General features: G+C 33.1%; 1 protein-coding gene across 2 annotated transcripts; it reads right to left on the bottom strand.

Moving 5' to 3' along the window:
• Positions 1-84: 84 nt before the first annotated feature.
• On the bottom strand, positions 85-13,750 carry LOC115443279 (aldo-keto reductase AKR2E4). Of its 2 annotated transcripts, none has more exons than XM_030168629.2 (8): positions 13,619-13,750; positions 8,832-8,915; positions 7,834-8,004; positions 6,249-6,365; positions 5,354-5,521; positions 3,168-3,356; positions 711-868; positions 85-173 (listed from the first exon to the last, which is right to left on the bottom strand). In XM_030168629.2, the coding sequence occupies exons 1-7, from the start codon at positions 13,664-13,666 to the stop codon at positions 722-724; spliced, it is 924 nt and encodes a 307-aa protein (XP_030024489.2). In that variant the 5' UTR covers positions 13,667-13,750; the 3' UTR covers positions 85-173; positions 711-721. The 2 variants fall into 2 exon arrangements, with proteins under 2 accessions (XP_030024489.2, XP_030024490.2); XM_030168630.2 differs by lacking the exon at positions 13,619-13,750 and adding an exon at positions 9,822-9,991.
• Between the last annotated feature and the right edge of the window lie 25 nt (positions 13,751-13,775).

The following is a 13,775-nucleotide window of genomic DNA, read 5'->3' as shown; positions in this document are numbered from 1 at the left end:
CAATATTATATAGGCTGATCTATCATTGATAAAGTAAATTTCGCCTCCACTATGACTCATATTTGGACTTATAAATAACAACACTTATATTTTAATTCGTATATTTCTTATAAAATAAAATTATTCTACAATAACGCACTTTTAACGATTCTTCCCCGTTCTCCTCAATACTCCTGAAAAATATTAAAATTAAATTCTGGATTTTCAATCAGCATAAAAATTTCCAGGCTGGGCACGGGCCCAACAGTGGGCAGTATATAATAAGGGCGGGTCTTATTAAATATTATATGCTCTCTCAATATACTTTTTTTATACATACGTGCGCGGCAAAGTGACCCCACTACATCTGATGGTAAGTGGAGTGGAGTCCAATAGAATGTCGACTGACGAGAGATGATTACTTCTCGACAGTCGACACAATTATGCCGGCCTGTTGAAACAGGATATACACAGGCTGATCCCGGAATGCGACATACGTGGGGCACCACCGGGTTTTAACACCTTGTGGTAATTGCTATTCGGGCGGATATAAAATTTAATTTACCACCAATAACTGACCATTGTCATGATTTAAACTCAGCCTCGGCCATAACATAGGCACCTAACTGACCTACTAATGCTCGATGTAATGTGTGCCACTGCTGATCCTGGCTTACAGGAGTTGTAGTGTTGGATGTGAGGAAATACCTATTTATGATTGCTATGTTTACCATTTCAGCTTCTAATCATCAAATATGCTCTTATTCTTGTTCAGTTTGTTGATAGCGGAGATGTCCTCGTCAGTCAGTCTGAAGTCAAAAACGTCCATGTTTTCGGCAATGCGCTGCTTGTTCGTAGACTTTGGTATGGGTATTAGGTGCCTATCGATCTGTAATCAAAAATAGTATTTTAAAACACAGTATTTTAGACGTAAAAATAAGTAAAAAGAAAATAAAATTGCTTATATTTGTAGCGGAGTATGGGTAGATGGTAGTATAGACACCGCTGTAGAGGAACAGATGGTTGCGTTCCTCTATGGAAAGGGAATATTTCCAGTCAGGCAGATGTTGCGCCTGACCGGCCGCGGCCCCTCCAACAGTTCCTATTCGGAGGTGGTATATATGCAACGCGTCGCTCAAATTCTGCAATCGTAATCCAGGATCGTCTGTTGCCATCTTGCGTGATTGCTATGCGATAAATCACTATAGTTGTGTCAATACCACATAGGTTTTCTCGAACTTCCGCTGATGTTGACGAAATGGCGGTATGTATACTAATTGTACCGCTACATATTTAAATTTAATATAAAAAAAATATTTTCGTTCTAATTATAACACACATGCCATTTATCCCCGAAAGGGTAGAGAAAGGTGCAAATGTTGCACTCACTTTTCGCCGTACATATTCCACCCCATGATGTGATGGGGGCGAGTCTATCTCCATATTGGACACAAATTCCAGATTCCAGGCTGATACTGAGTATAAAAACCCAATGTTACTTTGTCCGACCCGCGGATCGAACCCAAGACGGCACTTTAGTCGTACCGCAATACGCCACCGACGCGCTAATTATAACTTGAGCTAATCTAGGAACTGTATTACTTTCAGGTAATATTATCTATCCATATATAAAAAAATGAATCCCTATTTCCCTTGTTCACGCCATGACGCGTGAATTGCTGGACCGATTTCACTATTTTTTTTTTTGTTGTTGTGTTTGTTATTGTCAGGAGAAGGATCTTATGAAAGAAAAAATCAAGGAAGTTGAGCGGAACGTTAGAAAATTTAAGAAAAGCTAATTTCAGCGATTGACTGAATGCGCGCTGCAAATTCATAGTTGACAGGACATCGTCTGTCGGGTCAACTAGTTATAAATAATTATTATCATATATTTATATTAATTATGACTAAATTTTATTTGTCTTTAAACTCTTTAATTTTTCCTGTATAAGACGAAAAATGTAAGAAACCTTTTTCTTACAATAATATGTTACCATAATTAGAATAAAGGAATCTCTAAGGATCAAGTCTGTCGTGCTAAACGCAACGGCGGTATGTCAGGGAAACCTTATTTCGAGATAATCTAAGTTTTATAAATATAGTTTTATAGTTTTGTATGTAAAACTGAGATAGAGAAACTCTTTTATGGTTTTTTGAACAAGTTCTAAACAATATACTGTTATTTAGGTAAGTTCATTGGATGGGTATTTCTTTAAACTATCTGACGACATAAAAATCAAGTTTTTGATTATTTTTTTAAATACCGCTTTTGAGCTTACTATGGCAGAAGTATAAATATTGAGTATAGAGTAACAAGAACATAAAATACTTTTAACTTGACAATTTCATGACTCACATTCTGATTTCTAACGCAATTTTAGTGACCTGTGGCTTGACCTATGAGCCAATCGATCACCTTTAGACGTGAACTCCGAGGTCAGTTTATAACCTTGACTATAAACAGATTAGAGAACGTGTATTCCTAATATTTAATTCGTGAAACATAAAAATAAAATTATAATTAAATTAAATTATACATTTCACAAATTAATTTAAAAATATATATCGATGCCAACCTCCTTCGCAGATATGTCTCTCTGATGATTTTGTATCTTACTTTTACTAGGAACGCCACCTAATAAAATATCTGAACAAATTGAAAATTTTAAATAACATTCGGTGAAACTTTTTTGTTTCGTTATTTTTTATTACAGAGGTAAAATAAAGTACAAAATTATCAGAGAGAAATATTCCCTCAGGGTGATGGTATCATATGAGTTAAAATTCAATTTTTCTTTGTAGTTTATTTTAGAGACTACGTTACAACCCTGCTGTGAGGTCTTGGGTTAGAATCCCTGTTCGGCAAAAGTCATATTAGGTTTTTCTACCCAATATCAACCCCGAGTTTATTGTTCATTATTATTGAATTTATACCCGATACACAAGTGAAAAGTGAGTAACATAGTTGCACCTCCGCCTACCCCTTCGGGGATCAAGGCGTGATGTGTACGCATTTATTTTAGTTAAAAATATAGTCGGTAAGAACACAAAAGTATACACGCGATTTGAAGTTTTGAATTTGTTCAGCAATTTTTGTTACTAAAATAAAAAAACATTGTTTCCTAAATTTTCTATAACACATTTGCCTTTAAGTATATGTACAGCAAAATACGACCGAATAAACTCACCAAATACCGCAGCACCACTTGATTAGTAGACTTGCCGTACTTTTCCGCAATAGATACCAGAGTGGAATCTTCATTCTTGTTGCTTCCACCTCTCTTTACCAAAAACCCGAAGGGGCTGTACGCTGTGACAGCAATACCGCGTCCATGGCAATCGGCAACCAATTGCTCTTGGGTCAGCCAAGGATGGATCTAAAATTGACGCAAAATACAGTTTATTTTTGATTGGTTTCTAGTTATTAGGCATATAAAACACTTCAGCTATTATGATGGTTATTTGTTAAATATTCGATCGATTCGATCTGTTTTACATAGTATTGTAGATAAAAATGTACAGCTTTTATTACGATAAATTCAGAATTATTTTTATACCAAAATGCTGATATTTAATTTACTCCGCACCAAAGTATCTTAGAACTGTTTTTGATAATATTTTTCTTGTAAGTGTCCTACATTAAAAAACCCAATGTTACAATAACTAAAATTTATCTGATAGGTGTAATTTATGTGTGATTATGATTAAAATACGATTCTAGAGATAAAACGAGATATTTTACTTCTTAAGGTAAACCGGTGTGTATATCTTTGCTAAATGATTTTCGTAGTAATACTGCTTTCAGTCTTTTATAAAGCATAATGTTTACTAATAAAAGGTTAATAAACGATAAGCAAAGGTTGTAAATATAAATAAAAACAGGTTTTGTAAGTCGTATTGAAATCAGCTGTTAATAATTTGTTGCCGTTTACAATAACGCTAGACAGCTTTTTCAACTCAAAATTCTTATATTCTTTTTTATCTAAACTAGGTTCATGATTTTTTGATTGGCCGTTTTGTTTACTGAACCATACTAATTGTTACCTACTAAATATAATCTAGCAACTTATTCTTTCACCGTAATACAGCGGTTACCAAAACAACGGCTCTAAAAGCTTAGATGAAGTAAAAAGAGAAGAAAAAAGGAAAATTAAAATTGGTTCCACTTTTATTGACAAGAAGTTTTCAAATATTTATAATACAATTCAAACATGTAAACTGCAATAAATCGAAAACTTCCTTGATGTACCAACATGTAGACTTTTTTTTTTATACGGATAAAGCAAAGTTTTCCAATTGCATCTAATGGTAAACTGAATGAGGTCCAGATAGAGCATCACAAAATCATCCCAAACTCTTTGAGACACAGATGTATACACAAATCATCATCATTGGCCTGTTACATTATACAGATGATTTAATCAGCGTCAACTGTTGGAGGTTATTTTATGACATTTTCTTTGATTGCTGTAAAGACCAATACGAGAAGGGCAAATCCACGCGACTTACAGACATTATTATCAGACTTCGCCCTGGATAGTAAAGGGTTGCTAGCACATTCGCGTCGGTGTGCATGTTTCTCGGTCCAGTCTTTAAGCCAAGTATTGTCATATGTGGTTATACCATCAAAATAGTTTTAAGCCAGACGACGTCATGATCCTCAGCTAGGCTTTCCCAACTCTTGCAGTCAATATCGAAGGTGATCATGATACATGTTTTAATTATACTGACATTCTTGTATCTATCCTTATATTCGATTTTGTTGACCAGAAATTCAATTTTAGTAGCCTTCGGCATTAACTACAAGAACTTCGCGTGTGCAAGATTAATTGGATAGATGCAAGGACCTAATCAACGGCATTGACATTTATGATGCAAAATTATGTGACACTCACAAGATCATCTTTATGTATAATATCGGTATGCCGAGGCTGTTGTATTCTTAGTGCGTCTGATGAATTGTGTAACGTATGCTGTCTTATTTTATACTTAATGTGCAGTTCACAGCGACGTGCAGTATTGGATCCAAGTCAGTGTTTATATCAAAGAAGTGTTCAGGGTTTTTTCTATCATTTTCTGTTATGGTAATGTCAATTGATATTTCTAGTTTTTGTTGTTTTTATTTAGCATGAGATAATGGTACATTATTGACTAGAAATATTATTTTCAAGGTCTGTTTCAAATACGTTTTGGCACCAAAATGCAAAATATATAATCGAAGTAAGTATGAAATCTGAATTATTAGAACCACAAATATTTCGTAAAGGGAAATCAACCAACAACAACCAAATGCTTAGTTTAGCGCAACTGAAGTCATGTATCATTAAACTTATCTCACCATTCACAAAATTACCCGAAATGTTACATCACTTACCTCAACCTGATTAACCGCCGGATAAACGGACGAATTTGAAATGATTTTATCCAAATGCTCAGTCTTGAAATTAGACACTCCAATGGATCTTGCCAATCCTTGTTTCCTAACTTCAATCATGGCAAGCCAGGTCTCTGTGATATCAATATCGGCAGGGGATCCATCGTCCTAAAACATAATCAAATAATGATTTCTTATGGTTACGCGAATGTTGGACATTAAAATTAAACTATTTTTCGGATTTTATCGCGATTTTAATATTTTAGTTTTCGCCCTACGTCTCGAAGACTTTGCAGCCTTCGTGGCCAGCCCCCCTCCCCCCGAACATTATATAAAATAATATAACATTCGTCAACAGCTAGTTTTAATTCAAAATCCCAATATTCGAAATTCTAGTCGATCGCGCAATTGACCAATCAAGATAAAGTTTGAAATGATTACAGACTTTTGATTGGTCTTTTCTCAGGATTGTTTATTCCGCTAGATAGCCTTAAATTTTAACGGAATTAAAATATTCAATGAAGGTGATTTTACAATCGTGAGAATCATAATTGATTCGTCACGGAAGTTTTGACTACACTGAGATATGCATAGAAGAGGTCTTATAACACCTGACTGATGCCTATATGTCCTTCCATTTTGTAAAATTCAATATCAATGAAACATCATGACATATTTATTAGCTTTCTAAAAATTAATCAATTACGCTTTTGAATCTAACTGATACCTATGCATTCCGCCATTTTGTAAATTCAATGTTAATGAAATATTATTAAATATTTATTAACGTTCTAAAAATTAATAAATTACGCTTTTTAATCTAATTTTCAATATTAATAGTTTGGTTAGAATAATCTGCATGACTAAAAAAGAAACATTCAAATGTGGTACTCACTTTCTCCGCTTGAGTGGAATGAATAAGGTACAAATCGACGTAGTCCAAACCCAACTTCTCCAACGAAGCCTTCGCTGCTGTCACCACTTGGTCCTTACCGTGTTTGTCGTTCCATAACTGCAAAATATAAATAAAAATAAAAAGGCCTTTATTTCTACTACTCTAATTTAAATTGAATATTATACAACTAGAAAGTTTTGTGACTTAATTTAATTAATTAGTAGTAGTCGCCTCTGTGGCGTAGGCCTCCCCTATTTTCCGCCACACCTCTCTTACGCAAAATATAATTGCATGAAAAAAGTTAAATCAGTAATCTATACTAAAATATAAAGCTGAAGACTTTGTTTGAAGGCGCTAATATCAGCAACTACTGAACCGATTGTGAATATTTTTGGCTAATAGGAAGCTATATTACTTCTGAATGTTATAGACTATTTATCCGGGAAAATGTAAAGCGGAACTTTTATCCCGGAAAAACTTCTTCCCGCTTCAATTAGTTTAATTGAAATGGTTACATGGTAGACGACCAGCGTGTACACGTAGTAGGTATTCTGTTTTCTTTTGTTAAAGCATGTTTCATACAATAGCCGTATAGCAGAAGTTATTAGTGTTTTTTTACACTATCTACACTGCATAATACAATCCAAAGTGCTTAATCATTTAACATGAATGATGATATAATTTATTATGAAAAGTATTAATGTCTAGTTATCAAAGCAATTTATATTGCTATTTTGGTCGTAAACGATACGTGATGATAGATTCTTGTAATTATGCATAAACAATTAATCAACGTCATGCCAATGTTTTAAAAACAAGATCTCTTATTATTGCTAATGAAAGCAGAAAACATGAACTCCAAAGGGACATGTAGAAATCCAGTTGTTAGTTTTTTTTTAGACAGAGGTAATTATATGTAAAGCCTCTAATAATGAACAAGTTTGCAACACTCTATAACTGGTTTCACGGCTCATCACTAGGCTCAAAATGTCAAGGATTCTTATTATTATTTTACGGTAAAACGATACTAAAGATGCGCATATAAAAAACAACCTTAAAACTAATTAATCTCAGATCAGATTATAATTAATATACAAGATATTTTGCAATATGGAAAAACCAAAACCGCAAAGTTGTTATTCCAACAGATGAAAAAGAATTAATATTAATAGAATAAAAAAATATAAGATTGTATTTACTCTTTTTTCACTATTAGCAATTAAAAGACGTAAGATCCACATAATCTGTGGGAAAGGCGATATATTTTGTTTACAAGCTAATACTTTATACTCTGCTAAAAATGTTTAAATAGAAATCGAAATACTGAAAGTCAGCACGTTATTTTTAAACTAAACTGACCTTCATAATAAAGAAATTCCAGTAATACGCAAAAAGTGTAGTTATTTTTTTGGCACTCAATATTGCCCTGAGCTTACTCGCAAAAATCTAATGCGCCTCGAAGGCAATGTAAACTCATTGCCAAACTACTAAGTATGTAAAGTTCAGTTCAACTGCTCCAGTAACTTCTGCGTGTAGCTTATCTTCGCCCACAAATGGAGAGCGTCTACGCGATTATATCACTTACCTTAGTAGTAATAAAGAGATCTTCCCTCTTCACAAGCCCTTTGTTGATCGCGTCGGCTATGCCCTGGCCGATCTCTCGTTCATTGTTGTATAGGGCAGCGGTGTCGATATGTCTGTACCCAGCTTCGATTGCCCAGTACACCGCCTCACGCATTTTAGCAATATCTTTTCTCTAAACAAATATGAAAATTAATATTTAACAACCAAACCATTATCATAATCGATATTACTCTCTAAACCTTGTTAAATTTAGCAAAATAAATAATTATTTATTGAACATCACGTAAGTAAAAGAAAACAAAATACACATATTAATAACTATAGCTAATGCAACAATAGGCGATCTTATAGCTAAGAGCGATCTCTTCCAGACAATCTTAGAAAGAAATTATTTCTAAAGAGAAGAACAATATAAAGAGTACCTAAATAATTCATGGCCATAGCATAGATGCAACTTAATTTAATTCGGAAATGCGAAATCATCTGAGACGCTGTCATGTTAAAGTCAGCATCTTAAGATCCTCATTTTTAATAAACAGATATCAACAACTACTTAGATATCTTAAGTCACAGCGTATGACGGATTGTGACAGCTAAGTTCTGCTTATAATACAACACCAACTTAGCTAACAACAGGCGCTCAAGTGGCAACCATTGTTTATTAAATAGTTCAATACCTTAAATATCTACTTAAGATCCTAATCTCAAGTGAGATTGGTTTATTAAGTCTCCTAAAACTTGATGTTAATTACATAGTTACATATAGATTTAATATAATGATATTTGAACGCTGAGTAGTAATTTTTTTTATTTTATTTATTTATTTATACATATATTATAACACCATAACAGTTGAAACTAATGCGATGTTATACAGATTTAATTTTAACAATTTATATCAATACATTTATGAGCCATTTCAGTGAATTCTGACAGGTAATGGAATTACTAGCAATAAACAATAATAAATAGTTGATTGACAAAGAAATATTAACTTACTGAGCCATAAGTCCCCAATCCTAATAAAGGAATGTTGTACCCATCGTTTAGAGCGATCGTAGGTGCTGTCTCCGCGCTTGATTCCTGCAACAAACAAGCAAAGAAAATTACTATTACTAGAGCATTTAAAAATATCTCTGACATCATGTCGATTATGTTTTCTTTTATGTTTAGTCGATAATTGCAAATTACATCGATCCAGAACACGCTACGGATAAAAAATTATAGTGTGGGAGCAGCATCACAATTCCTACCATGTTTTACAAGATAAAACCCTTTTGTTCCTATGCATGACAAATTACTGAAGTAAAATATATATTTTTTCCAATAATTATAAAAAGTACAATAATATGCAAAGAATATTGGCTATATTAGTTGCGGAAAATTAGAAGCTTGGAACTTTCTTTAATACTAATACCAATTTTGTAAAAATATACACAAATAAATTGGTAAATAGTTCAGAGTACCTATATAGCAACTTACATAGTGCGTGATTATGTGATAAATAAAAAATAAAACAATTACCTACACATTTCCTATGTAAAAGCAATTTTATAATTGAAACGTTCTGGACCATATTTTGTTGAATTTGTGTAACTAATAAAAAATACTTTTTCAAAAAACACATTAATTATTTGAATTGTAAGTTTATTTTATAGTTTTATGCAAATTTCATCAATAACGAAAAATACAATAACATTTTAGTTTTTATATTCAGTATTATTAGCGAAATGTCATTCAAAGTTAAAATAAATATATTGAAAAGAGGATTGATTATAATAGATATGGAAAGTGATATTGCTCAGTATTACATTCACATCTATGGCAAATTCTTTAATGGCTTCCACCGTTTATCTATCGGTGATTTCGCCAATTTCGACTAAATATAATAGCGGATATAAAACAGAGACTTACTAAAAACCATGACGTGATTTTTTTCTCGGTCATCTTTAACACTATTTCTCTTTAATTCAAATTCAATCAACATACCTTTGTTGTAACTGACATTATACTCTTGAAGAAACCCAAATAGAAACCAACTTTGCAACGCCACTGTCAAAATTAATTACTCCCAAATTGATCGTTGAACTTTACTGGTCAATTTTCACTTTTCTCATTAATTGAACGTCGAAAGTTAACAGTAAACGACACTCAGCAGTTGGTTTCACTATTTATTATAAAGTGAAGGGAAAACGTTAAGGTTAAATGCTAACTTAACAATACAACGCTCTATCAATGTTCTAAATTCACATCAAAATACATTTGCTATGCCGAGAGCGTCTTCGTCACGATATTGAAATGGTAAAGTTCAATACCTGCGGTATTTCTAAGTAAATGGAGCAAAATTTAAAGCCCTTACGCCATTATAATACAAAATAACATCAAGTATCCATGCAAATAGTGTACAAGACACAATGATATCAAGCATCTAGGTGACAGATGGTGTAGGTATGATATAACAAATTCCAAACACGTATTCTAGGTGGCCGAAGACTCATATAATTCTACACGACTACCTTCGTGTCGTGGTAATGTGTGTGCGGTACGAGTACGACTATCGCGGTGAGGTCCCGGGTTCAAAGCCCAAGTACAAAAATAATTGAGACTGGGTTTTTCTATTTTAAAAATTACTCAGTCGCTGCTCGGAGTAGGATGTTAGCGGTGTGATACACTCGTGCCTAGAAAAACACGTAAAGCCGTTGATCCTGCGCCTGATCTCTCTCCGGTTGTTTCGCATTGCCGTCTCACCCGACTATGAGAGTAAAGGAATATAGAGTGCACCTGTGTATTACGCACACATCTTTGCATTATAATATCTCCTGTGTAGACCTACCTAGGTGATCTCCGTTGAGATTAGAAACCGTGGGGCGAAATTCGACTAGGAGGGATTCAATTCTACACGACTATCTCTCTGTTCCTGAGTTGAGAATCAACTCATCAATCAATCATGATGATATATTTCAGATCCTGTTTTAAATTTATAACCTTATAAAGAAAGAAAAAACGTAAACGTAGACAAATGCGTCTCAGTTTATTAAGTAACTCTACTCAAACAGTATATATATACTGAAGAAACTTCTACTTTATTCGATATAATTGACGGGTGTGAACAAACCCACTATTTACTTCCAAAGATAAATACTGCTTGTTTACATGAAATTTTTCCATCACAGGATATACCTAGTGTCCGATAACCACTACTTTGAGGTTATAGTTGAAAACTCAAATTTTAAACTTTTATTTACATTAAAATAAATATTGTTTGCAAACTCGCATTGGTATAAAAAGATCGAACGTTACGCGGTTACTCAGAAAATACGTGGTAAAATGAAGCAAGTTCTACTTTATAAAGGCAGACTCTGCGGCTATAACCAAGGCACCTTTCTACAATAGTTTACGCTAAGAGAAAATAAACATTTGTATAAGAATGATATTCGAGCGACAAACTTATCATAGCATATGTCATTCCGATAGTTTTTTGTTTTTTATTAGCGTTCTCTTAATTTGCCCCATTACTAAGGATCGTGACTCCTTCTGCGTTTCATAATCTGTATGATCCGTCGCCTGATGAAAGGCGGTGCTGATGGGGATCTCCAGCTGGTCGGAGATCTGGTCCGACCACCTATTATTAGCATTATGGATTGTTAAAAGGCGTCTTGGCCTCTTTCCTGTAATTGCATATTACTGGTACATCCTTGGGTACATCACTTATTCATTTGAAGCGTTGATACCTACCAAATAATAATAAAAAATACCTAACTACAATAACGTCAAATTATCGGTGTCAAACCATCTAGATTTCAAGGTGAAACCTGCTTTTTAGTTGACATTTTCCTACAATAGATGTTTATATTTGACCGCAAAAAAGTATGAGATGACCCGGATTGTATTTTTTGTGGACATTCTAGAATTATCGTCAACACGCAGGTTGTTATCAATTTGTCCTCACGTTTCATATCAAGGAAAAAATTCAGTGGAGTGAATGCACTTTGTCACGGACCTTTTTAATTACCTTGTTAACACTTCTAAATGTACTTTTGCTTTTAATTAAATGACCGTATACGACTTTGTTTCTTCCGTTCTGAAACAATATTTCTGCTATTTTTATTTCTTAGTCATATTTTTATGTTGGCGTAGTTGTATTATTGCACGAGTAAAGTAAAAGTCTCGGGTTCGATACCCGGGTCGGGCAAAGTATTTTTGGTTGTTCCATTTAGTTGCAACACGGACTCTATAATTTGTGCCCGATGTGGCTATAGGCTCGCCCCCTATCTCATGGTGGGACGGAATACACACGGTGCAAAAATGCTTGTAACAGTTGCGCCTCTGCCTACCCTTTCGGGGATAAAGGACATGTGCGCCTATATTTTTATGTTTATTGACACATTTTCATACGCAAATATTAATATAGCAATAGCTGACTTGAGTATTGAACCGGCAGATTCACAGTTCAATGTTTTAAAGACAGTATTTGTTGTTATGTCGAAAAATACGCATTTTTCAAAGCTATGATTTTTATCCGAAGTGGTAATAGGCTCGCAACGTCATATCACGAGACGATATAATCCTAGTCGAATTTTGAATCCACTAATAGAGCCTCAGCCTATCCCTTCGGCGCAAGGTGCATGTAAGTACTATATGTAATTCGGGAACAATTACAGCTTCAAATCATAATATCTTTATAATAAAATACTATTTGAAATAACTAAACTGTTTAATGTCTTTGATTTCAAACATATTTACTCATTGTAAAAAAACATACAGTCGCATTAAAAACCTCCTCCTTTTTTTAAGTCGGTTAAAAATGAAATTTAAATGGAGCAAGATTGAACCTGTTTGCCTTCGTGACATCATTTTGATTATGTGTATAAACAGAATTACACATATATATTTTTAATAAAAAAAAAAGTTTTTTGTACCTTCGTCTGACAAACTAAAGATAATAAACATCTAAGGTAATGGACACCTTTAAGACTTGATACTTGAGAGGAACTTAACTTGATGCGATAAATTTATTTATTCAGATTACAGAATGACATTAGAGTTATTATATTTTTTTTAATGTTTGCACCAACGTCAATCAAAAAAAAAAAGTAAAACACTGGGACAGTCAAATTAATGTCATATAGAAATGAGAAATATAAAAACAAAAAGATTTTGAAAATGAAATGAAAATGATATTTAAAAAACTGTTAAATGTGATTAAAATAAGCGATTCAGAATTTTTATATATTTTATTTTAATACTTTAGAATATTCACAATAAAAATTAATAAGCTTCCCAGCTATACCCAAAGTTAAAATGAAAATTAACGATGTATTTTATAAACAAGGATCAAAATCAGTTATTTTAACGTATTTACTTACGTTACGTCCTTTTTACTGTATACAATATGTATGCAATCAGATAAATTAATAAGCTTATTACTTGCAGACATGTAAGGATTATAAAACCATGGTCTGATAATTGCAAACTTTCTTTTTTTAAAAAATCCTTATACAGTAATATACTTTAATCGAAACATTTAGATATTCAATTAATTAACTAAATTTAACTAAAATAAAATTAACTAAAATTAAAGTACACGTATTTTTTTACAAAATAATAAATATTTCAACACCGCTAACAAAATAAAATTATGGAACATAAGCTAAAAATAATTATGTGTTTAGTTTAACAAAAGGATAGAAATAAATTAATTTATTTTATTCCAGAACATTACATACAATTCTAAAATAAATAAATACATTTCAATAAAATACGAAATTCTTTTCAAAAATACTCACATTCCATAACGCGAGGCAAAACAACGCAAGCGCGGTAACCAATGCCATCTCAATGCTCGTGTGTGCCGGCCGAGCGCAAAAAGCTGACTGATCGTGCGCAGGGTCCTCTTCACATAATAGGAAATGTTGCAGCTATCTGTAATATTTATTTCCGGAC

This window comes from Manduca sexta, chromosome 9, assembly GCF_014839805.1.
Source record: "Manduca sexta isolate Smith_Timp_Sample1 chromosome 9, JHU_Msex_v1.0, whole genome shotgun sequence".
Classification (NCBI taxonomy): domain Eukaryota; kingdom Metazoa; phylum Arthropoda; class Insecta; order Lepidoptera; family Sphingidae; genus Manduca; species Manduca sexta.
Note: the sequence above shows the minus strand (reverse complement) of the source record. Positions and strands in the feature narration are given on the sequence as shown.